Source organism: Hemitrygon akajei, chromosome 13 (assembly GCF_048418815.1).
Source record: "Hemitrygon akajei chromosome 13, sHemAka1.3, whole genome shotgun sequence".
Classification (NCBI taxonomy): domain Eukaryota; kingdom Metazoa; phylum Chordata; class Chondrichthyes; order Myliobatiformes; family Dasyatidae; genus Hemitrygon; species Hemitrygon akajei.
The window spans coordinates 39,675,931-39,702,799 of NC_133136.1; the positions used below are offsets into that span (position 1 = coordinate 39,675,931).

Below are 26,869 nucleotides of genomic sequence, written 5' to 3' on the forward strand. Positions count from 1 at the left end.
ATCCAAAAGTCCAGGCAACATCCTTGTAAATTTTCTCTGCACTCTTTCAATTTTATTGATATCCTTCCTGTAGGTAGGTGACCCAAACTGGACACAATACTCCAACTTAACCCTCACCAACATTTTATACAACTTCAACATAACATCTCAACACCTGTACTCAATACTTTGCTTTATGAAGTCCAATATGCCAAAAGCTCTTTACAGCCCTATGTGACATCATTTTTAAGGAATTATGGATCTGCATTTCCAGATCCCTCTGTTCTACCACACTCCTCAGTGTCCTACTCACAAATTCATGTCCTATCCTCATTGGTCCTCTCTAAGTGCAACACCTTGTCTGCATTAAATTCCATATGCCATTCTTCAGCCCATGTTTTCAGCTAGTCCAGGTGCCACTATGAGCTCTGATAGCCTTCCTTGCTGTCTACTATATGCCCAATCTTGGTGTCATCTGCAAATTTGTTGACCCATTTTACTAGATCATCATCCAGAACGAATTCACAAATGACAAGCAATAATAGATCCAACACCAAACCCTGCAGCACACCACCAGTCACAGTCTACTAGTCTACTACCATTCTCTGGCTTCTCCCATAAAGCAGATGTCTAATCTAATTTACTATCTCATCCTGAATGCTAAGCAACTGAACCTCCTTGACCAATCTCCCATGTGGGACCATGTCAAAGGCCTTGCTAAAGTCTATGTAGACAACATCCACTCTCTTGTCCTCATCAACTTTCTTGGTAACTTCCTTGAAAAAGTCTACAAGATTGGTTAGACATGACCTACCATGTACAAAGCCACTCTGACTATCGCTAATAAGTCCCTGTCTATCTGAATACTTATACATCTGGTCCCTTGGAATACCTTCCAATAACTTACATACCCACTAATAATCTCAGGTTCACTGGCATATAATTTTCCAGCTTAATTTAGAACCTTTCTTAAACAGCAGAATAAATAGCTATCCTCCAATCCTCCAGCACTTCATCAATGACTAAGAACACTTAAATATCTCTGCTAGGGCTGCTGCAATTTTTGCACTCACCTCCCACAAGGTCCGAAGGAACACCTCGTCAAGCACAGAGGAGTTATCCACCCTAATTTTCCTCAAGGCAGCAAACACCTCCTCTATAATCTGTCCATGACTTCACTTCTATAGACTTTGTCTACTTCCTGAGTGTATGGGGTATTCAGGGAGGGGTAGCACCTCTGGTGGCAGACTTGTTGTGCTCCACCCAGGGGTAGCTCATCCACCTTTGATCCCCACCTGCCACCCAGCTCTCACCTGTTTGCATACGACAGCCACCACACCACAGTACACCACTTCGATAGACGGGCTAAATCAGGTGATGGCAGCCAGGGATGTGCCTATCCCAGCATGCGAAGCCAGTTCCAACGGACTAGGCAGATAAAATAAACTACAAGATCCAACAGCCAAGAAGGTGGTGTTGCAACGCTTCATAGAGAGCGAAGGGCATGACAAGGCACAGAAGGAGTCATGGTTATCCACTGCAGCAGAGAAAATCTCCAGTCATGATGATTTTTCACATCCTTGGACCAAGAGTTTTGAGGTCTGAAGAGTGGCACTGCCCTAGTGCAACGGAATTTTCCACTGTAAAGCTCCTCCCACACAGGTTACATCATTGTTGGAAATGACGGACAGCCAGCACATCTCCCGAGAAATCACAGATGCAGAATAAAATCCATTTAAGATCTCCCCCATCTCTTTTGCCTTTCTGTATAGATGACCAATTTGATCTTCAAGAGGAGCAATTTTATCCCTAGCTATGCTTAAAGTATCTGTAGAACTCCTTGGAGTTCTCCTTTACCTTGTCTGCTAGAGTAACCACGTGCCTTCTTTTCACCCTCCTGATTTAATTCTTAAATTAAGTCTGCAAACACTGGTCAGGTGCCAAGTAAATAACTACTTAGGACACACCATTGTAGAACATTCCCCACTGACAAGTCAAAAGTGAAAAGTTAATAGAAACATCTTCCGTCAGTCAGCCGTGGGAATGCTCACTAATGATTGGCTAATGTGAAGTCCTATTCTTTGCTTCTCAAATATGAGGGGTAGTGTGCTGTAAAGCTGGACAGCATTTAGCCTGCAACTTGTACATAAAATTAACACAGAAATTCCTGACAATGACCACTGTAAAAAGGGGATTATAACCCCACCTGCAGGAATTAGTTATCACAGCCAAACATCACCTAAGCCTGGGAGTGGGGTGGGGGGATAACTATTATGAGAAATTTAATTACTTAACACAACTTGACACAAAAGTTTAGGTCAGAGGCTGAAGTATTCCATCACGGACTACTCACAACCAGACTCCAAAACCTTTCTGCCACAATGGCACAACTTAAAAGACAATTTCATATTCTTCACTCTACTGAATGAGTGCAGCTCCAACAGTCAACATACTATTAAGAAAACCACAGTCACTGACATTATTAAGAAAAGAGCTGCTAACTCACTAGCAACCTTGCAGTCTCTATTATCCAGAAGGATAAGGGGTAGAAGGCTTATGGGAACACCAAAACTGGCAAGTTTTCCTTCAAGTAGTACACCTTTCTCAATTATGCATTGCATGCTATAAAGTTCCAACCTTCATAAAAAGATTCATCACAAGAGCTTGGTTAATTATCAAATTAACTATAGTAGGCTCTTATGGTGATACCTAGATGATGTTTATCTTGCCAAGATACTGCCCTCACTCAATCTTTGCGCCACCATAATAGGGGCTGAGTTCCCCTCTTCCTTATCTGCCAACACATGTTGGTAGGTGTTCTTCCCAGTGGCAACCCGTTTTAATTCTTCTTTCTATTCCCATTTCAACATGTCATTCCAGTGCCTCCCCTGCTGCCACGATGAGCCAACTACAGGTTGGAGGAGCAACAACTCACATTCCATCTAGGTAGCTTCCAATGTGACAAAAGAACATTGATTTCTCCAAATTCTAGCAATTCTCCTATCTCCCACTTCTCTCTTTTTTCATTCCCCATTTTGGCTCCCTTCTTACCACTTCACCTCTCCTCACCTGCCTATCAACTCCTTCTGTGACCCTCCTCTTTCCCTTTATCTCATGGTCTATCACATTTCCTCTTCAGCCTTTTACCTCGACCACCTATCACCTCCCAGCTTCTCACTTCATCTCCCCTCCCACACCCCCCTTCAAATGGTTTCGCCTATCACTGCCAGCTTGTACTTCTCCTTGTCCCCATTTTCTTACTCTAGGTTCTTCCCTCTTCCTTTTCAGACTGATGAAGGGTCCCAGGCTGAAACTGCGACTCCCTATATCAGGGGTTCCCAACCTGGGGTGCACAGACCCCCTCGGATCAACAGCAGGGGTCCATGGCAGAAAAAAAAGGGTAGGGAGCCCCTGCCCTCGATGCTGCCTAACCTGCTGAGTCTTCCAGCATTTGGTGAGTGTTGCTCAGTATTTCCAACATTTGCAGAATCTCGTGTTCACATTTTACATCTTCATGCTGGTAACTATTGGTTTTCTCGACTCCTGGTGAGATCCCAAAACCCTATTTCAACGATCCTGGGTGAGGAGACAGTCTCACCAGTTACTTCACAGGAAGCCTGCTACACTGGCAGCATTTCCCCCACACACCTCAAGCTAAGCAAGATTTCCCGACTGGGCCTCGGGCACTTCAGTGACCAACGATCTCTAACGCCCTGTCCCAATGACGGTGCCCGCTCCTTCGCTCTCTGTACAGTACCTGCTTTAACTTTATTCTCCTTGGTAGCCGGCTTGACGACAGTTGGCCGAGGGTGCTGGGCTTTCCCATTAGTAACCGGCTGAGCGGTCTCCGGCCGCTGGACCCGAGCCGCCGCCGACACCACCGCCTCGTTTCGCCTCTTCTTCTTTCCCCCCATGAGGCACCGTCAGCCGCGACCGGCCGCACTCTCCGTGGCACCGGCACCGACACCGAACAAAGCCTGCGGCCGCCGTACGCATGCGCGGGCCGGGCGCCGACGTCACGGGTCCGCCCCGCCTGAAGCACGCGCTGGAGCGCGGGGCGCCCTGAACGTACTTTCATTTTTTTTCCACAAAATCACAAAAGTCTTTAACAGCATGCAAATACCAAACAGCTTAGAGATGACATATGCTTAGAAAGGAATACAAGAATGGGGAATAAGGTACTTTATAATGGGAAAAAATAACATTTTGAGAAGTTTGGGTGAATCAAGAAAAGTCAGAATGTAAAAGACATTGTGTTGATGAATGTCATCTACTTTTTGATGAAGTATTGGAGATGGCAGGAGGGAATGCAATGAGTGTACATTTGATAAATATCACATTAAAGATAGCTTAACAAAAAGAGGCAGAGGCCTGAAGAAGGAATCTTCTCATTTCAATTCATCTTTCCATTCCCATGTTGACATGTCTGTCCATGCTCTTCCCTACTGTCAAGATGATGACAAACTCATATTCTGTCTGGCTATCCTCCAACCTGATGGCATGAACATGAATTTCTCTGACTTGTGTAATTACTCCCTGAATCCCTTTCTCTCTTCTGTCTTTTTCCATCCCTCATTTGGGTAACCCTCTCATCTCTTCTCACCACTCCTCTGCCTCCCTCTGTTTCCCCTCCTGCTTTCCTTCATTCCATAATTCTCTGTCCTCTCCTACTAGATCCCTTCTTCACCCCTCTAACTCTTCCAACTACAATTTCCCATCTGCATCCCACCCACCTTCCTCCTCCTCTGATCTTACACGTCACCTGCCAGCTGGTACTCCTCCCCATTCCTCCAAATTCCTATTCAGATTTTTAACCCCTTCCTTTTCAGTTCTTATGAAGGGTCTCAGCTAAAAACAACAACTGTTCACTCCTCTCCATAGGTGCTATCTGACCTGCTGAGTTCTCCCAGCATTTTGTGTGTTGAAGTTGAGGCTTCAGGTAGGAAAATCGCAGGCGTTGTTCATCAGTAGTCAGTGCTTTTCTAAAAGTATGTCTTTATATATATGAAGCAAATAGCAGGTAGAATTTAATAGATTATTGCAGGTGGCAAAATTTAAGAAAGGACAATTTGCAGGTATAACATGAGGCCTCAGTAATGGCTATAAAAACGGGAAGGTTATGCCAAACCAGTATAAATCTGTGGTTAACATACTGATTGGATTTCCAACATCTGCATATCTTTTGTTAGTAAATCTCTGATTAGATAGGGATCATAATGGATTCAAGCGACCGAATGGTCTTCTGCGCCTTAACACGGACGGCTCTTTCTTTCATTGAAAGATTTCAGCATCCGTACAACTTGCTTCAAGAAATTGATTGGTCACTGAATTTTCGGAAGTCGGAACGCGCCGTTTATTTTGTTCTTTTCAGCCACCATCCTGGCCTCAAAGGATTGTGGGATTTGTGGGTCCACCGTGAGAGATGGCGGATACGTTTGGTGATGATCTGTTCAGCGTGTTCGAGGAAGATTCGTCGAAAAAAGCCAAAGGAGGGGATGGTGGTGGAGGGAACGCAGGGTAAGTAAGACTCGCTGCTGGTATTGATGTTGCCACAGGTGTTGCAGCGCGTGTGAAGTCAGTTGTGAACCCGGGTCGTGATCAGTAGTCGGATGGTAGCAGCAGGGTCACCATGTGATTAAGGTTTCTGGAGGAATAAGCATGCTGGATGCTGCATTGCAATCGGTCTTTTATAATACATGCGACCTATATGCTCACATATTGTCTTTTCAATTTCATGTATAACAAGCGAGGGCATTGAATAATGAGGGTGTAAGAAGGAAACTAGGGTTGCCTATAGAGACCATGGGTTATCTATGGCAGGTTAGATTGAGGGGAATCTTACTTAATTATGTTAACATATTAAAAAGGAAAGCCCTGATGAAGATTTTCACATAGCTCTTAGCTGCAGGCACGGTACCAGATTACTGGAGGAGAGCTTATTTTTAAAAAGGCAGCGAATATACGCCAGATTTCTAGAAACTGATGACCCTTGCATCCGCGGGAAAGACATTATTGTAGAAGAGTAAAGACAACAACGTGTGTCTTTGAAAAGGCAAGGACTGATTCGGGAAACTTAATGTGGTTGTGTGTGTGGGGTGGGGATAAATCTTGTCTTACAAGTTAGATTGCAAATTTGAGGAGGTAACTAAGGCAATTGATGAAGGCACAGCAGTCAGTGTTTCAGTGTTAACTACAGCAAGGCATTTGACAACGTTCTTTGTGATTGGCTTCTGAGGGTTAATCCACATGGAATCCGGGGTGAGCTGGTTATTTGGATCCAACATTGACTTGGTGATAGGAAGTAGAGAGTATTAGTTGAAGATTTTTTTTTGATTGGAAGTCTGTGACTAGTGGTATATCATGAAGATTGTTGTTGTGACCTTTAATGTTTGTGTTATATGTTAGCAGCTTGGTATTGAATGTATGACGAATAATTTGTAAGTCTGATAATCATCCATATATTGGCAATCTTGTGTATAGCGAGAAAAGTTGTCTCAGGTTATAGCAGTTTACAGATCAGAGAGAAAGCTTGGCTAAGAGTTGACAGATGTAATTTATTCTTCACAGGTGTAATGCAGTGCAATTTGGGAAGTGATATAGGGGTAACACATATCCAGTAAATGGTAGGGTATGAAGGAATGGCGAAGTATAAAGTTTGGGGTCCAAATCCATAGTTACCTGAAAGTAGTGACACAGCTGGATAAGGTGGTAAAGAAGGCATATGGTGTTCTCTCCTATAAGTCAGGACGTAGAACATAAGAGCAGTGACATTATGTTACAACTTTAAAAAACATGAGTTAGTTCATACTTGAGAGCATTGTGTGCAGTTTTGATTGCCACACAGAAACGATGTAATTACACTGGAGCCATTGTAGAAAAGATTCAGCTGGTTGCCTGGATCACAGAACTTTAGTTACAGGAGAAATTGTACAGATTATGTTTGTTTTACGTGGAGTGAAGGAAGCTGAGTGGTGATCTGTGAGAAGATTATGTTTATTAGAAAGCTCAGATCTTTTTCCTTATGGTAGGGTTATCAAAGACGAGGGCTCAGAGTAATAAAATGTAGCAGTTTTAAAGGTATATGAAAGGTAAGTATGGTTTACAGATAGCTGGAACATGCTGCCAAAGGTGATGGTGGAATTGAGATAGTTACTACCTTAAGATGCATTTGCACAGATACTTAAATAGCTCAGGTCATTATGTGGGTAAAGAGGTTAGTTCGCTGGGCAAGAAGATTGGCAGGGATGTGATTTACTTTACTTTATTGTCACCAAACAATCGATACTAGAGTGTACAATCATCACAGTGATATTTGTTTCTGCTCTTCGCGCTCCCTGAAGTACAAATCGAAGTAAATATAATAAAAATTTAAATTATAAATCATAATTAGAAAATAGAAAAGGGAAAGTAAGGTAGTGCAAGTCAGGTCCAGATATTTGGAAGGTACAGCCCAGATCCGGGTCAGGATCTGTTCAGCAGTCTTATCACAGTTGGAAAGAAGCTGTTCCCAAATCTGGCTGTACGAATCTTCATGCTCCTGACCCTTCTCCCGGAGGGAAGTGGGACAAAAAGTGTGTTGACTGGGTGGGTCTTGTCCTTGATTATCCTGGCAGCAATGCTCTGACAGCGTGCAGTGTAAAGTGAGTCCAAGGATGGAAGATTGGTTTGTGTGATGTGCTAGGCTATGTTCATGATCTTCTGTAGCTTCTTCCGGTCTTGGACAGGACAACTTCCATACCAGGTTGTGACGCACCCTAGAAGAATGCTTTCTACGGTGTTCCTATAAAAATTAGTGAAGGTTTTAGGGGATGGGCTGCAAGACAGAGTTTTGTGCTCTGACACTGACTTACAGAAGAACGTTGTATATTCTGTGAAGAGGTCATGTCATATTTAGCCTTCATTCACGATTATCTTACAATCTAAATCATATTTCATCCACTCCTGAGCCCTGATGAAGGGTCATGGCCTGAAATGTTGACTGTTTGTTTATTTCCATAGATACTGCTATACCTTCTGCCAGCATTTTGTGTATGTTTCTCTGGAGTTCCAGCATCTGCGGAATCTTTTGTGTTCATATTTCATCCTATGCTTTGTCAACCTCCACATGAAAACTTTTTTTGATGAAAGGTGGTGTTGGTGGTTTACCTACTTTTAAAGTCATTAATTATAATTCCTCAATTGCCATCCGTTTTTCAAGATGAAAGCAGGGTTGGATTGGTTCAGTATCATGGAATGTACTATTATCAGTAGACCATTATAGAAAACACTGCGTCAGCTAACAAATTGGAGGCGGAAAAGTAAACATTATTAAGAAAATCAATGTGCCTCCTTCATGGCATTATGGACACCAAAATGTTTTACTTCAGTGATGCTTCCTGGCCTGCTGAGTTCCTCCAGCATTTTGCCTGTGTTGCTTGGATTTCCAGCATCTGCAGACTTTCTCTTTGTTGTTATGGACACCGAACTTGATTACTGCATGCTCCAGTCATCTCCACAGCTGGCCAGGTGCAACCAGACCTCTTTAAAAGCAGTTTTACCTCAGTGATCTGTAGGCAGATTTTCATTAACATGGAATTATTATTTTATTCATGCAAAATGGGATTATAGGTTTGTACAGGAGTCAGATGTCTCCTTGGAGTATAGAAAAATTGGAATGTTTATGGATGGAAATGCAGTGCAAAATTATTTTATGGTGGTGTTATGGTAGAAGTTGTGAAAATGAATCTAACCAAGAGAGAATGGTGGTGTGAACTTGGAGCTATAGAGAAGTGATATGGTTAAATGATAGAAATTAAAGACAAAAAGGCACAACAAAACTGTGTAAAAGTTCACACTAGATTTCAACAGCAAAAGAATTTTACAGAGATCAGTTAAAAAGGAAATGATAAAAAGTTGATCTACTCTATGTTTGTGAATGTGTAATGTTTAGTAAATAAGGTCAGTGAGCAACAAGCACAGATAGTCCTCTGGGAATATGATGTGACAATAACACAAACATGCTTCAAAAAGGAGCTGATGGAGCTCTGATTTTTCCAGTTTTGTCAAAGCGCTCAGGAAAAACAGGTAAGAAAGGAGTAAGGGTAACAATGTTGATTAATGAGAGTATTCCAGTTCTGAATTGAATTGGCTTCACATACATGAGGAGTAAAATTCTTTACGTTGCGTCTCCGTCTAAATGTGCAATCATAGTAATTTATAATAGAACAGTCAATGTAACATAGAAATGTACTCAAATCAGCATGAGTTAATCAGTCTGATGGCCTGGTGGAAGAAGCTGTCCTGGAGCCTGTTGGTCCTGGCTTTTACTCTGCAGTACCGGTTCCCAAATGGTAGCAGCTGGAATAGATTGTTGTTGGGGTGACTTGGTCCCCAAAGATCCTTCGGGCCTTTTTCTCACACCTGTCTTTGTAAATGTCCTGAATCATGGGAAGTTCACATCTACAGATGCGCTGGACTGCCTGCACCACTCTCTGCAGAGTCCTGCAATTAAGAGAGGTACAGTTCTCATACCAGGCAGTGATGCAGCCAATCAAGATGCTCTGAATTGTGCCCCTGTAGAAAGTTCTCAGGATTTGGGGGCCCATACCAAACTTCCTCAACCGTCTGAGGTGAAAGAGGCGCTGTTGTGCCTTTATCACCACACAGCTGGTGTGTTCAGACCACGTGAGATCCTCGGTGATGTGGATGCCGACGAACTTAAAGCTGTTTACCCTCTCAACCCCAGATCCATTGATGTCAATAGGGGTTAGCCCATCTCCATTCCTCCTGTAATCCACAACCAGTTCCTTTGGTTTTGTGACATTGAGGGAGAGGTTGTTTTCTTGTCAGTACTGTGTCAGAGAGATGACTTCTTCCCTGTAGGCCACCTCATTATTGTTTGAGATTAGGCCAATGTAGTGTCATTGGCAAATTTAATTAGCAGATTGGAGCTGTGGGTGGCGACACAGTCATGGGTATACAGAGAGTAAAGAGGGGGCTTAGTACACAGCCCTGAGGGGCTCTTGTGTTGAGAGTCAGAGGGGTGGAAGTGAGGGAACCCACTCTTATCACCTGCCGGCGATCTGACAGGAAGTTCAGGATTCAGCTGCACAAGGCAGGATCAAAGCTGAGGTCTCTGAGCTTCCTGTTGAGCCTGGATGGAATGATGGTGTTGAATGCTGAACTGTAGTCCAAGAACAGCATTCTCACATAAGCATCCTTAGGTGAAAGTGGGTGGCGTAGACAATTCGAAGACAGAATATGATTAAGCTAAGAAATGCTGCGCTGCTGGGTAATTTTTGTGTATCACCAATGAGTGGGGGTATAATGAAACAGGGTTCTTATAATAGGTGATTTTAATTATTCCTAATGTAAGCTCAGATATCAATAATGTTAAAGACAGGCAGGTTGAAGAATTTGTAAAAGCATTACTTTCAGGGCAGTGTGTTTCTGGTCTAAAAAAGAAGGAGGCATGCAAGATCTGATCTTGGGGAATGAGATGTAAAGTGTAACAAGTTCTAGAAGGAGATCATCTGGAAGAAAGGGATCACAACATTACCAGATTCAGGTTACGAGGAGCATTCCAAAGTAAAAAATAATTAAAGCAGGACTTCCAGTAAGATGGCGATTGTTTAGTCGCTTCAACTTTTGCTCCGTTACATTTCTTACCTTCGCACTATGTACCTCCCTTTTTAAATTTCAGTTTGTTAATTTATTTGTCTTTCTTATCTGCCTGCGAATACCTCTATCTCACAATGGCTACAAAGATTCCTAAATCTGGGAAAAATAGAAGCTTCTATGTCTCTGTCTGCTGAGATTCTCTCTATCCTGGAACAGAATCGACAGGACATTATAATTGATATCAAGACTAAATTTAGGGCCTCTATCAGTCAGCTGGAGTCAAAATTGGATCAGATTAACGCCGGAGTGGATGACCAAGCCGAACAATTATCTCGCATTGACCTAACTTCCGAAGATTTAAAGTGCCGCGTTCAGCAGCTGGAAACTCTGTGCTCCAACTTGACAGAGCAGAACAGCAAACTTCCAAAATGGCAGATCTCGAAAATTGGAGCAGACGTAATAATTTACGAATTCTCCATTTGCCAGAGGCCACTGGAACGGGCTCTCACGTTAAAATTTTTCTCTTCTTTCCTTAGTGAGATTTTCGGGACAGAAATTCTTCCGACTGCACCTGAGTTAGAAAGAGCCCATAGTGTTACGTATTCAGGCAACAATAATTATAGATGAGTTAGACGAAGGGTTATATAACAAATAACACGTTTATTAAACACTGATAACAAACCCCCTTCAAATGTAAACAAACCCAAACAATGATCCGAGCTCAGCTGCTCAAACAGTCCTTAATAGCGTTGCAGTCCCAAACAGTCTTTAAAGCAGTATTGAAAAAAAAGAGTTCCTTAAAGCGATATGCCGAAGGAAAACAGTATTTTAAAACGATATGCCAACAGTTCAAAAGCTCACGGTACTTTTAAAAGGAGAGACTTTTTAAAGCGATGTAAATTCTCTTCCACGTCGATGTCCTTCAATTCCCAGCGTCAAACTCCCACGTCGAATTTTATTAAATATAACAGCTTAAAGTGACTGACCTTCCTTCCACAATATTCTCAATCTCCCGCTTTTTCCAGCGGAGACTATCATGAGAATAGTAAACGAAATCCTTCCGAATGAGGATCACACAAGGTCGAAGTCAATCCATCGAAAATCGATTCTTCTCTTCACTCTCCATTAGCAAAGAAACCGTTGGCTCTGACCTTTTAAACTTTAGGCATTATATAAAACTTCATTTTTAACTAAACTGCGTCATCACATTAAATCACACAGTGATATGAAGTCATTTTGGCAAATCCAGCCACGAACTGCCCCACCTGACAGGGTGGGTCTCCCTTTTATACCCTGTAGGAAAAAACCTGTCACATGACCTCTACTGGCGGGAAAATGACATCACTCCACCATTACCTCATGTCCAGTATAACTTCAACCCCAGTCACGTGACAAGGGTACACTGTCACGTCACGGGTACGTAACACCTCCCTCCAAAAAAAAACATTTTTGGTCTGACAAGAACAAAAATTTTAACAATTTCTTACAAAAAAAAACCCAAAAAAAAACAAAGGTATAAATTATATAACATACACAATATACAATACAGTAGGAGTGTTACAATAAAAAAACCACTCCAAAAAAAAAATTACATTGTACATTCAACATCGAGATAGACAATCAGCAACCACATTATCTTTACCTTTAATATGAGTTATCACAATATTGTACTCTTGTAACATCAAACTCCAATTTAACAATCTTCTGTTTTTGTTTTTCATCTTACTCAGAAAAACTAACGGATTATGATCAGTGTAAACAATAAGTGGTTTTTGAGTTGTACCAACATATACCTCAAAATATTCCAAAGCTAAAACAAGAGATAACAATTCTTTCTCTATTGTTGAATAGTTTCTTTGATGCTTATTAAATTTCTTAGAAAAGTAAGCTACTGGATGATCAACCTCATCACCCTCATTCCTCTGCATCAATACTGCTCCCGCAGCTTCATCACTAGCATCTACAGCTAATGAAAAAGGTTTTTCAAAGTCAGGTGCCTTAAGCACAGGTTGTTCACATATCATTGTTTTCAATTTTTCAAATGCTTCCTGACAAAACACTGTCCACACAAACTTCACATTCTTCTGCAGAAGATTAGTTAATGGAAGGGCAACATTAGCAAAATTTTTACAAAATTTTCGATAATATCCTACCATTCCCAAAAATCTTCTGAGAGTTTTTTTCCCCGTCAGAGTGGGAATTTCCAAAATTGCCTGAACTTTTGCCTGAACAGGAGCTACCTTACCTTGACCTACAACATAACCAAGGTAAGTCACAGTAGCATGTCCAAATTCACTCTTGGCTAAATTAATAGTCAAGTTAGCTTTTGAAAGCTTTTCAAACAATTTCTCCACCGCAATAATGTGTGCTTCCCAAGTATAATTTCCTGTCACTAAATCATCAATATAAGCATCAGTATCTTTCAAACCCTGAATCACAGAATTAATCATCCTCTGAAAAGTACCTGGGGCATTCTTCATCCCAAATGGAAGAACATTATACTCATATAACCCAGATGGAGTTACAAATGCAGAAATCTCTCTACCTCTGTCCGTTAATGGAACACACCAATACCCTTTCAATAAATCAATCTTTGTAAGGAACTTTGCTTTCCCAACTTTATCTACACAATCATCTACTCTAGGAATTGGATATGCATCTGTTTTCGTTACAGCATTCACCTTTCTATAGTCCGTACAAAACCTAATACTACCATCAGGTTTTGGCACCATAACACATGGCGAACTCCAATTCGAGTTAGAATGTCTAATAATATCATTCTCTAACATGTATTCAATTTCTTTCTCAGCAAGTTCACATTTTTCCATGTTCATCCTATATGGATGTTGTTTAATAGGTTTGGCATCTCCAACATCTACATCATGTGAAGCTATAGTAGTCCTTCTCGGAACATCTGGAAACAAATCCTTATACTTAAAAATCAATTCCTTCATCTGTTGTTTCTGCTCTAGCTGTAAATCTGCTAATTTCTCATCCATATTTTCCAAAATGGTCGAATTAGGTAACCTAACAGAAACAATGTTAGATTTAGAATGAAAGTCAGATGAATCATCTATCATGTTCCCAGTTAAATCAAACTCATTCTCACTAACCACAACAGTCACAGTATCAGATTGTTTCTCAAAATATGGTTTAATCATATTTATGTGGCAAAGTTGTGTTGACCTTCTACGATCTGGAGTTTTTATTACGTAATCCACATCATTGATTCTAGACACAATTTCATAAGGTCCATGAAATCTAGCTTGTAAAGGATTTGTCTGCACTGGGAAAAGAACCAACACCTTATCTCCAGGCTTAAACATCCTCATCCTAGCTTCCTTATCATACCAAGTTTTCATTTTCTCCTGAGCCAACTTTAAATTTTCCTTGGCTAAGCTACAAGCTTTATGTAACCTGTCCTTAAATTTCAAAACATAGTCCAACAAATTAGTATGCACTTCCTTACTAATCCACTGTTCCTTCAATAAAGCTAAAGGTCCTCTAACTCTATGCCCAAACACAAGTTCAAATGGACTAAAACCTAAAGATTCCTGTACCGATTCCCTTACTGCAAATAAAAGTAAGTTTATACTCTCATCCCAGTCACTTTCATTTTCCACACAATATATCCTAATCATATTCTTGAGAGTAGAATGAAACCTCTCCAAGGCACCTTGCGATTCTGGATGGTATGCAGACGAAGTAATTTGCTTAGCTCCCAATTTATAAACTATCTGTTGAAACAATCCAGACATAAAATTACTACCTTGATCAGTTTGTATTTCCTTAGGCAATCCAAAATAAGTAAAGACACAATTAGAGCCTTCGTCACAGTTTTAGCTTTTATATTCCTAAGTGGTACTGCCTCTGGAAACCTAGACGAAGTACACATGATAGTCAACAAATACTGATAACCAGTTTTTGTCTTTGGTAATGGACCAACACAATCTACAATAACTTTAGAAAACGGTTCACCAAATGCTGGAATAGGTTGTAATGGAGCTACTGGTGTAACCTGATTTGGCTTACCCACAATTTGACAAGTATGGCACGTCTTACAAAACATCGCCACATCTTTTCTTAAACCAGGCCAGTAAAAATGTTTTAAAACCTTGTCCACAGTTTTCCTTACCCCTTGATGTCCACCTAAAGGCACACTATGAGCTAAAGTCAAAATCTCATTCCGATAAACTTTAGGAACAACCACCTGGTAAACAACATTCCATTCCTCACTTGCAGGAATTGTAGGCGACCTCCACTTCCTCATCAACACTCCTTTTTCCAAATAATATCCTACTGACACCTTCTCAATTTCACTACCTAGTAAAGCTTGTTCCCTTAATTTTACAATCTCAGGATCTCTATTCTGCTCTGCTATCATCTCCTTCCGAGACAAAGATAAATCTTCATAGTCAGACTTACTCCCAGAATCTTGTTCAAACAACGAAGGTAAGAAAGTCTCTGACACATCCTCAAAACTCAAATCCTGAGTTGAACAGTCATGAGTAACAACCTCATTCTGCACATCAATTTTTTTAGCCATAGCTCTAGTCACAACACAAGAAGAATCTATGTTAGAATTCACCTCAGGTACCTCTGACTCCATTGTCAAATGCACTTCAGGAAAAACTTGTCCACCTGCCAAGTCATTACCTAACAATAAAGAAATACCCTTCACAGGTAAGCTATGCTGTAGTCCTACTTTAACAAATCCTGTAACTAACCCTGACTTTAAATTTACTTTATGTAACTGTACAGGCATAAAATCACTTCCAACACCTCTTATGTAATTTACCTCACCAGTATCACTCTCTTCATTAAACTTCAACACACTATCTAACATCAGTGATTGAGAAGCTCCAGTATCCCTAAGAATTTTTATTGGCACCAGAGTAGATCCTTCTTTCAAGGATACAAACCCTTCAGTTATAAAATGATCATATCCCTTTCTAACTTGGTCAGACTCTAACAAATCCTCATTTGTGTTTACCAAACCCTGTAACTTTACAGGTGCTTTAGTATGTTGCACACAAGCATCTGTAACTGCTTCCTTCTCTTTCTTTTTCAATTTGAAACAGTTAGCTATTACATGGCCAGGCTTCTTACAATAGTTACAAATAAGACCAAACTGTCTTTCCTTCACAGGTTTTCCTTCCTCCTTACCTTTCTCATTAACCTCTGATTTAATTTCTGATTTACCTTGAGTCTCCATATTATTTTTCCTCTTGAAAATTCTACCCTGAGGAAATTTATTCTTATGGATTAAAACATACTCATCAGCTAATCTAGCACAGTCCTGCAATTTATCAGTATCCCTCTCATTTAAGTAGGTCCTTACTTCAACAGGAATGCTTCTTTTAAATTCCTCCATCAAAATCAGCTCTCTCAATGTATCATAGTCCCCATTTACATTTTTAGAAGAAACCCATCTCTCAAAACACATAGCTTTATCATAGGCAAATTCCACATAAGTCTTTTCCACAGACTTTTTCAAACTCCTGAATCTTTCCCTATACGCTTCTGGGACTAATTCATACGCTTTGAGAATATTTGTCTTCACAATATCATAATCTAATGCTTGCGCAGCAGTTAAAGCTGTGTAAACCTGTTGTGCCTTGCCTTTGATTACACTCTGTAATAACACTGACCATTTATCTTTCGGCCACTCTGACATCCGAGCAATAGTTTCAAAATGTTGAAAATATCTCTCCACTTCTGTTTCACTAAATGGAGGGACCAATTTAATTTCTTGGCTAGCAACAAACGGTTTTCTAGAATCAGAAGACTGATTCTCAGACCTTAAATTCACCATTGCATATTCAAATTCTCTTTTCTTCTGCTCAGATTCCAATTTACACCTCTCTAACTCTGCTTTACTTTGTTCCAACCTCATTTGTTCAATTTGCAACTGCATCTCCAGATTACTTATTGGAAACGATTCTAAAATCGATTCTTCAAAATGACCCGAAGCCACAAAATGTGATGCGATCTTTCTCTGTATAACAGCTTTTGATGTAGTTGGCAAAATCCCTTTAAGATGCAACCGATTAGCAAGTTCAGAGACTTCAGTTTTTTTCGCCTTCGCTAACAAATCCGCGTCTGGCGAATCCAGAAACTCATCAATATTCATCGTTGCCGAATACCACTCACAAGCCAATCAAACAAAAAAAAAATCCCCGTTACCAAAACACCGATTCAAAATTCAAAAAGCACTTTAAACTCAAACAATTCAATTCCGGACTTAGCCCCCATATTTATGTTGCGTATTCAGGCAACAATAATTATAGATGAGTTAGACGAAGGGTTATATAACAAATAACACGTTTATTAAACACTGATAACAAACCCCCTTCAAATGTAAACAAACCCAAACAATGATCCGAGCTCAGCTGCTCAAACAGTCCTTAATAGCGTTGCAGTCCCAAACAGTCTTTAAAGCAGTATTGAAAAAAAAGAGTTCCTTAAAGCGATATGCCGAAGGAAAACAGTATTTTAAAACGATGTGCCAACAGTTCAAAAGCTCACGGTACTTTTAAAAGGAGAGACTTTTTAAAGCGATGTAAATTCTCTTCCACGTCGATGTCCTTCAATTCCCAGCGTCAAACTCCCACGTCGAATTTTATTAAATATAACAGCTTAAAGTGACTGACCTTCCTTCCACAATATTCTCAATCTCCCGCTTTTTCCAGCGGAGACTATCATGAGAATAGTAAACGAAATCCTTCCGAATGAGGATCACACAAGGTCGAAGTCAATCCATCGAAAATCGATTCTTCTCTTCACTCTCCATTAGCAAAGAAACCGTTGGCTCTGACCTTTTAAACTTTAGGCATTATATAAAACTTCATTTTTAACTAAACTGCGTCATCACATTAAATCACACAGTGATATGAAGTCATTTTGGCAAATCCAGCCACGAACTGCCCCACCTGACAGGGTGGGTCTCCCTTTTATACCCTGTAGAAAAAACCTGTCACATGACCTCTACTGGCGGGAAAATGACATCACTCCACCATTACCTCATGTCCAGTATAACTTCAACCCCAGTCACGTGACAAGGGTACCACTGTCACGTCACGGGTACGTAACAATAGAATATTTATTCCTCGAGCTGTTTTGGGTTGTAGAGCACGCCCAATTACCCTGTGTTTTCATTGCTATCAGGTGAATAATCTTCTGTTCATGGAGGGGCACGCCGGAGAGGTACCCTGGTTTACCGAGGTAATACCATTCGTATCGTTGAAGACTATGCCCTCCCAGGTTTTGAAGATGCGTGCCGAGTTCAAAGGTGTTATGAAAGAGCTCTTTAATCGTGAATTCAAACCTTCCCTCCGTAATCCTGCCGATCTTCGAATTACGCTTACTACTGGGGAGTACAAATGGTTTTAAGTCTGTCAAGGAGGCCGAGAAGTTTATTGAACATCTCCCAGCCATTTTGACTTCTTCAGACCCGGTTTGACTTTCTAAAATAAAAATCTTTTTGCGGACTCAGAACTTATTTGAGTAATTTAGTCCACTTTTGAATATCTTTAACTACTGAGAACCATAAATGGTTTTAGTCGGTTTCTCTTCGGACTTGGTGTCATTTCTTTAATGATCAATTAAAAAAGCTTTCCTGCGGACTCAGATTTAATCTGTGTAACTTTGTTTACTTTTGAATAACTTTATCTACTGAGAACCATAACTGGTTTCAGTTTATTTAGGAGGCTTAGAGTTTTTACTGAAGGTCACCTTGCCAATTTATTGTATCTGACTTGCTTTTTTTTTCAAACGGCTGTAACGTACTTTCTTTATATATATCAAATTCCTCCTCTTTTTTTTCCCCTTTTTTCTCTTAAATTTACCTTTTTTTCACTTTTTCATAGTTTCTCATGGGTAGATTATTTCTCGATTATTATTTCGTATCAAGTCTTATTTTTTTCTGATGATATTGTTTCTGTTTGCAATTCTGATTTGTAGTGCATAAGTTAGCTAGTTTTTGCTATATTATTTAAATGGAGCTTATGTCAATGTACAGAACTGGAAGTTGGTTTTTGGGGTATCTTTTTTCTTGTAGAGCTAGCTGCTTTTCTGGGTAGCCATCTAGTTTTGGGTTGTGAGGGTGAGGTGGGTTCTCCAGTACCAACACTATCCAATGTTTTTATTGCTTTTCCTTGTTATTCAGGACTTGTCTGTGTCCTGATTTTACCGATTTATGTTTATATTTTTGCTCCCAAACTGTTATTTGAATGTCTGACCTTTTATGTTTTAACAATTGATAATGGGTAGTCCATTGAAATTTTGTGAGCTGGAATGTAAAGGGATTGAATCATCCTGTTAAAAGAAGGAAGGTTAAAAGAAGGCAGCTCAAAATTTGGTTAATGGAGAAGAATGGCACTTGCAAGAGAGGCTGCTGTGACACCAACGGTCACTGAGTGAGCTGCAGAGGTCAGTGCCGCAACTGGACATGAAATTCATGTCTCCACAATCTCTTAGGGCTTTGCACAAAAAGGGTATTTATGGAAGAAATGGTAAGGAGGAAGCCCTGGCTTAAAAAAAGAAGCATATCCTTACCTGTCCAGACGTTGCAAAGTGTTGCTTAGAAGATACAGCAAGAATTTGGAAGAAGGTCTTGTCAGATGAAACTAAAGTAGAGCTTTTTGGCCTCAGCTTTAAACAGTATGTGTGGCCTAAATCTAATACTGCACATCATCCAGGCAACACCATCCCTACAGTATAGTATAGTTTGGGTAGCATCATGCTATGGGGATGCTTTTCAGTAGCTAGGACTGGAAATCTGGTCAGCATTGATGAGAAGATAAATGCTGCTAAATACAGAGAAATCCTGGATAAAAACCTGCCTATCTCCACCACCAGAAAGCTTAAACTGAGGAGGAAGTTCATCGTTCAGCAGGACAACGACCCAAAGCACACTGCCAGAGCAACCATGGAGTGGCTTCAAATGAAGAAAATTGATGTCCTTGAGTAGCTCAGTCAGAGATCTGGCCTTGACCTGATCCAAATATCTCTGGTAGGACCTCAAGATTGCTGTGCACTACCGCTCCCCAACTAACCTGGCATAGCTTGAGCAATTTTGCAATGAGGAATGGGCAAATCTGTCTCCATTGCATTGTGCAAAGCTAATAGAGACTTATCCAAAAAGACTACTGGATGTAATAGCTGCGAGAGGTGGTTCTACTAAGCTCTGAGCAAAGGGGCTGAATACTTTTGAACTGCTGACATTTCAGGTTTTAAATTTTTAGTTTTTCATGCTTTACAGTTTTCCCTGTTTTTTGGGCTCCGCTGTGAAAAAAGGAGCATGTGATTCACAAATAAAAATTCTCAATTAAATTGAACAAAATATCTGGTTGTAATACTCAAAGCGTTGAGTGCTGAATACTTTTTCAAGGCACTGTAGAGGTTCAGATACAATTCATGCACATTCCTATGTGGTGCAAAGTCCAGAGTTCCTTGGATGACAAAATAATAGAAGATGATAATGGAAAGTAAGTTGTTTGGCAATTGTTCATGGCAATCTAATGATAGTAAATACCATTGAGATCCAGTTTGAGTACAAACGAATCAGAAGAAACTGAAAACTGAAACAAGAATCTCAGAAAAAGTTATCATTTGAATGGAAATCCAGTGGTGCTGTATGGACATATAAATAGTAAAAAAAATAGTATTTGAAGAAGAAGGGTGTAGAAGGGATTGAAAGAATAGAATATAGGACAGTACAGAACAGCAACACGTGCTTTGGTCCACAGTGTTGTTATGAACCAATTAAATTAGTAATCATATGGCTAACTAAACAAATCTCTTCTGCATCCATAATATCCAGATAATTTCCATTATCCTCACATTCATGTGCCTATCTAAATGTCTCTTTAAAGTACCTAATGTTTCTGCCTGTGCCACCACACTAAGGAGTGAATTATAAGCACCCACCACTTTCTGTGTGTTTGTGAAAAAAATAAACTTGCCCCCTCACATCTTCAAAATTACCCTTTCTCACTGTAAATGCATGCCCTCTGGTATTGGACATTTCAATCCTGGAAAAATGATACTGTTGGTCTACTCTATGCCATCTAAAAAATGTAGTTTACATCTTTTATCTTCACTGGGGAGGAGGGTGCTTCCAAATAGTGAACAAGGAGACAGTTGAGATACTGGGTACATTAAAAATTGAGAGCACAGAGCTGAACTGGTAAATAAGCAGGCCTAATTGGATTCTGAGAGAATTGCAGGAGCACTGACCATAATTTTCCAAGCTCTTTGGATATGGAGTTGGTGGCAGAGGACTGAAGAGCTGCTAGTATTACTCCCTTATTGAAATGGGGGGATAAGGATAAGCCAGTCAATTTAACCTTGGTGGAAGGAAAAACTTTCGGAGACATTGATCTGGGACAAAATCAATAGTCACCTGGTGGAAACTTGATTAAATAAGTCAAGGCAGCATTGATTTAGGGGAAAGTTGTGACAGAATGAAATGATATCGTGAATGGTTAATATAGTTAATGTACATGTGTACTTTGCTAAAGTGTTGCATAACAAGTTTGAAAGCAAAATTGAAGGACTTCAACATTGATGTGAATATGAAGTTGACTGAGTGACAGTCAACAGAGGGTTGTATTGAATGGTGGTAGGAAGGAAGGTGATTAGTGATACTCCCCAGAGATCCATATCAGGGCCATTTTAGATCTAGAATAAATTTCAAAAATGCTAGAAAGAACATCTGTGGAAAGAGAAGCACTTGAAATATTAATTCTTCTCGTTCTATTTCTGCAATATAATGGTGAGATTTCCCACCATTTTTTGTTTATATTTCAGAATTTCTATCTTTGAAGGTTTGATTTTTCATTTCATAAACTGGACTTGGGGTTGCAAGGTACAATTTCTAAATTTGTAAATGGCAGAAATGTTCAAAATATAAACATCAGGGAAAAAAAGGAGCAGGAGGTCACTTGCCTCCTCAAGCTTGACCCCCCCCCCATTAAAAGTAATCATGACCAATCAGCCCCAAACCGCGTCTCTTGTATGCCATTTTCCTATTGTCCTTAATTCCCTGACTTTTCACAAGTTATCTACTTCCTCTTTACATTTTCCTAATAATCTAGCCTTAATAACCCTTTGGAGTAGAAATGTCCAGAGATTCACAACCCCCAACATGAAGCTGTTCCCATGCGCCTCAGTTTTAAAATGACCAGTTGTAATGTTCTAACAATGTTCATTCATTGGAGATTAGAGTTGTACAGCATGGCATCAAGCCCTTAGATCCACCGTGTCTATGCTTACCGTCATGCCCATTTGTTGTAATCACACCTCAGGTTCAAGTTTGATTGTCATTCAACCATTCACATAAATACTGCCAAACAAAACAGGGTGCAGATCACAGTACCAATAGTCATATACAACACACATAATTACCGTAGCAGTAAACAATACAGTCACAAAAATATATAGCCCACGTCCCTGAGTGTCATGGCCTGTGGATTGATGGTGCATGGGATGTTGTCATGGAGCCAAGTTTCTGCAAGAACAGGCAGCAGTCCTCATCACACGCTAGTGCAAATGAACGCAATCCAGCTTGTCTTCTGGAGGGCAGTGCCAGTGGGAAGATACTGGCATTGATACTCGTTGCTACACCACTTCTGACATCTCCGCCCCTGGGCAGCTGAAACAGGAACACCCCCCTCCAGCATCAGTTCCTGTCTACACAGTAACTGAGGCACCCACGCAGCTCCCCTGCCGTTGGTCTCGCTAGATCCATATTCCACAACGCTCTGCTCATTCAGGTACCACAAATGTTGCTCTTAAATGTTATTACTGTTCCTGCTTCCAACTCTTTCCCTGGCAGCTCATTCCAGTATGATTCTCCCATGAACTATGCTGGAACCAATCCCCTGGCAAATCACATAAATAAGGCAGAAAAAAAAATAAATTAAAGTAATTGGTTGTAAAATATGCTGAATCATTAAAACGTGGATAGTATGGGTCAGAGTAGTGAGGGTATAATGAAAATCAAAACATGACAGGAAGGTGCTGAGGTATGTGGCAGAAAATAAACCCAGAGTTAGTCAGAGTTTAAGGCTCCTTACAAATGCTATAAACATTCAGATAGCTAGGTAAATGAGATGACTATACAACTAATATAATATGAATATAAGGTACACATGTAGTTAAGGGAGCTAACCGAATGTTATATATTCATAGATGAACTGAATACAAGAATAGATTATGCTTCATATATGCAGCATAGGGCACTTCAGATAGTGAGACTGTTTTGAGTCAGTCCCTTATTTAAGGAAGGATGCTAATGTGAAAACAATCAGAAGGTTTATAAGGTGAGCATCTGGAATGAGCAGTTTGAGTTAGGAGGAAAAGTTTAACATGTTAAGTTTGTATCTGCTGGAGTTTAGAAGAATGATAGTGGATTGATTGGAACATAGGCCCCTGGGATTCTTGATGGGGTGGATGTGGTGGAGGAGGTTTCATCTCAGTGAGAATCTAGAACTAGGGGCAACTGACAGGTTAAGTATAAGTTGGAAGTGACATGACATTTTTTCTTAAGTGGTGTGCCCTTGGAACTCTCTTCCTCAATGAACAGTGATATCAGAGGTTTGCTTGTTTAATATTTATTGAGATTCAGCACGGAGTAGACCCTTCTGGCCCCTTGAGCTGCACTGCCCAGCAACCCCTGATTTGACCCTAGCCTAATTACAGGACAATTTACAATGACCAACTAACCTGCCAACCAATGTGTCTTTGGACTGTGGAAGGAAACCAGAGCACCCAGTGGAAACCCATGCTATAACGGGATAGAACATACAAACACCTTACAGGTAGTGGCGTGAATTGACCCAGGGTTGCTGGTACTGTAAAACATTGTGCTAACCACTACACTACTGTGCCACCCAATTGATAAGCAAGGTGTTGAGAGTTATCAGAGAAAGGGGAGAATGTGAAGATAGGGTTATATTCAGACTAGCCATGTTCTTAACAAATGACAGAATAGGTTCAAGGGACCTAATGGTATACTCCTTTTGATTTGTATCCATGTTCACTATTTACTAGAAATTTACTGACCAGCTGCATAAATATTGCAACTACCAGAAAAGGACAAAAGTCTGAATATTCTGCAACAACAGTCTCACCGTCTGATAGCCTCAGACATTTCCATTATCAACAAAACATAAATTGAAAACATGACGGCATAATCTCCATTGGATGATTTAGAGCTGCTCTGTGTTCAAGAAGCACAGAGCACTTACAGGGATGGATTGTTTCCCGATTCTTTGCCAAACGTTTATTCCCTGAACCACTGGCACATTGTACCATCTATGAAATGTGCTGCATTTACTCACCTGAGTTACTACCAGCTGGAGGTTCTTCTCCAAATTGCACGCCATTCTGACCAAGAAGAACAATGCCTGAAATTTTCTGTCTAGCATTATTGTGTAAGTATCTTCACTGGAACTGTAACTGTTCAAGCAGGAAATCCACCACCAACTTCATGGGGACATAGAAGTGGACAATAAATGCTGGCTTTCTTAGTGATGCCAGTATCACTGAGAGGGAATTTTAAGATATCAGTGTCCAATGTCAGTTTTCTTGTATCCAGAGATTAATGGAGTTTTTTTTTGTTTCTTCCAAGCTTGACATGTGCAAACATTCAGAATGGTTGCTTCCATCTGTACATTAAGAAAATTATGCAGCCAATGCCGTAGGAATTCATTTATAATTCTCTCAAGATTAAAGCAAGTTACTTTAAAAACTTATGTCTGTTTTAATTTGTGTTTTACAGGAAAGGCAGTGATGGGACTCTTCGAGATGCAAGTACAAATACAGTGAAGAATAAGCGTGAGCTCGATACAGATAATCCAGATGATGCAATATTTGGGAAGAAGCCTAAAATTGAAGCCATTTCCACAGATGAAATTAAGTAATTTTAAAAATGAGTATTTTTGAAATATCACTTAAAATATCTGCAGTTAAAACATTCAAGCCAAAATATTTTAAAGATTATACATAACACCTATAAATTAATTCACAAAAGTAAACCTTGGCAATTATCTAATTGTTTCTCTTTGAAAATTGAAATTCAGTGGCTTCAATCATTCTAATTTAGATGAGTCCTTTTTTGTTTACCCTGTCCATAATTCTAGAAAACTTTAATTCGATATCCCCTCAGTCTACATTCCACCAAATAATCTCCATCCTAAATTTGTCATAACAATAACTCTCTAGCCTTGGCAGCATGGTCTAGCACCGTAACATTTCTCCATTTGGGCACTGGCCAAAAATGTACATAATAATGCAGTAACAGCTAAATTTCATGCAATATTGTCGCGACTTCCTTGATCAATAAAGACAAATATTCTGTTGGCTTGTTTAACTACCTTATTTCCTATATTTAGACATAATACTGAAAGATCCCTCTGATTTCCATATACTTATTAGTACCGTCATTTATTGCATGCTGCTTTGCTGTGCCAGCACTCTGCAGATTGAATGAAAGTTGCCACTTGTGTTCTCCTAACAAGAAATTAAACCTTGGAACTTTGTTCCTTACTATCACTCACACTGCCACTTTTGGTATCATCTTTTCATGGTTTGTTACAGCTTCATACTATCTAGGCAACACTGTACCAGATCACTGACACAGCTATGATGAGACAGGCAATTTGGGTGAAGGAAGGTCATGGGCAATGCATGTTGCACTGTGTGTTTTTCTATTTTGTCTAATGGAGAAAACATTTTGCAAAAAGTTAGAAACTTGGTAAAAATAGCTTTCAGATAACTTAACATGTATTTCTCTGGCAAGAACCTTTCACTTCTAAAGTTTTTATTTCTAAGAGTGGAATTTGAGGTATCACTAACAAGCCTGTTCACGGGCAAGAGCTGAAGGAAATAGTTTGTCCGAGCTTTTTTAACCGTGTTTTGTTTAGTGAGAGTTTAGAATACAGATAGAAGGGGAATCTCTCTCTACAGTACACGATGAATTCATTCAGCCCAGTAAGTCTCTTTTGACAGACTTCCTGCAAAAGCAGATTTTAGAAAAATTGGTCATTCATTCCCAAAACTTATTAGTAGATACAATGAAATTATTAATGCTGTAAATTTACTGTATATTACCAAAGATTTACTGATGATTGATTCATCATGGTACTGATATGATTTATATGTTACAACAAGCACTGAGTGCTAATTGGATTTGATTATTTAGCCTTGCAGACTTGATGCCCAAGGTGAAAGTGGAACAAGTTGAAACAGTAGAGGGATGTACTCATGAGGTAAGTGCCTTTAAGCAACATTTTTTTCCATCATTCTGAACTTTATGATGAAATATACTTCCTTTAAAAAAAGTCATTATTAATGTCATATCTCTGAAAATTACATGGATGGTTCTCTTTCGTGCCCAATTAAAATTAACTTGCTGAATTGCAAGTTACGCACATCATCTCTTTACGGCCTTCTTTACAGCACTGTTGAGTCCAAACTGAATTGCATTACAGTAGATCATGGGAAAATTTGAATTGTTTTGCTCCTTTGTTTTCTACCTTAGTTAATAATACAGTGTATTAAAAATGTCTATGCAGACCTTTTTAATGACTGAAACAAATAAGTGTTCAGCCTATTGAGTTTGTTTTGAACTTGCATTGAGAGAATAGATGCAAAAATGGTAGAGCAATACTAGGGGAATAGGGAGAGGGGAATTCATAGAAAGCAAAAGAGATGGTTGTTAACCAGGAGGATACGGAGCAACCACTCCCCGCTGAATATCGACGGCTCCTCGGCAGAGATCATTAGGAGCACCAGATTTCTTGGTGGACACCTGGTGGAGAATCTCAACCTGGTTCTTCAACACCAGCTCCATAGCAAAGAAAGCCCAGCAGCATCTCTACTTTCTGCAAAGGCTGAGGAAAGTCCATCTCCCACCTCCCATCCTCATCACATATTACAGGGGTTGTATTGAGAGCATCCTGAGCAGCTGCATCACTGCCTGGTTTGGAAATTGCACCATCTCGGATTGCAAGACCCTGTAGCGGATAGTGAGGTCAGCTGAGAAGATCATCGGGGCCTCTCTTCCCGCCATTACAGACATTTACACTACACGCTGTGTCTGCAAAGCAAACAGCATTATGAAGGATCCCACGCACCCCTCATACAAACTCTTCTCCCTCTTGCCATCTGGGAAAAGGCACTGAAGCATTTGGGCTCTCACGACCAGACCATGTAACAGTTTCTTCCCCAAGCCATCAGACTCCTCACTACCCAGAGTCTGGACTGACACCAACTTTCTGCCCTC

General features: G+C 40.1%; 2 protein-coding genes across 2 annotated transcripts in view; one reads left to right on the forward strand and one right to left on the reverse strand.

Annotated features, from left to right (window-relative positions):
- Positions 1 to 3,972, reverse strand: part of dhx29 (DEAH (Asp-Glu-Ala-His) box polypeptide 29) — a 63,663-nt gene extending 59,691 nt beyond the window's left edge. The window contains exon 1 of the mRNA XM_073064436.1: positions 3,737 to 3,972. Coding sequence (XP_072920537.1) covers positions 3,737 to 3,893 — 157 coding nt within the window. The 5' untranslated portion in view covers positions 3,894 to 3,972. The remainder of the gene's footprint in view (positions 1 to 3,736) is intronic.
- A 1,389-nt stretch (positions 3,973 to 5,361) lies between these two features.
- The window catches only part of mtrex (Mtr4 exosome RNA helicase), a 107,583-nt gene continuing 86,075 nt past the window's right edge, over positions 5,362 to 26,869 (forward strand). The window contains exons 1-3 of the mRNA XM_073064437.1: positions 5,362 to 5,496; positions 24,365 to 24,502; positions 25,787 to 25,853. Coding sequence (XP_072920538.1) covers positions 5,402 to 5,496; positions 24,365 to 24,502; positions 25,787 to 25,853 — 300 coding nt within the window. The 5' untranslated portion in view covers positions 5,362 to 5,401. The remainder of the gene's footprint in view (positions 5,497 to 24,364; positions 24,503 to 25,786; positions 25,854 to 26,869) is intronic.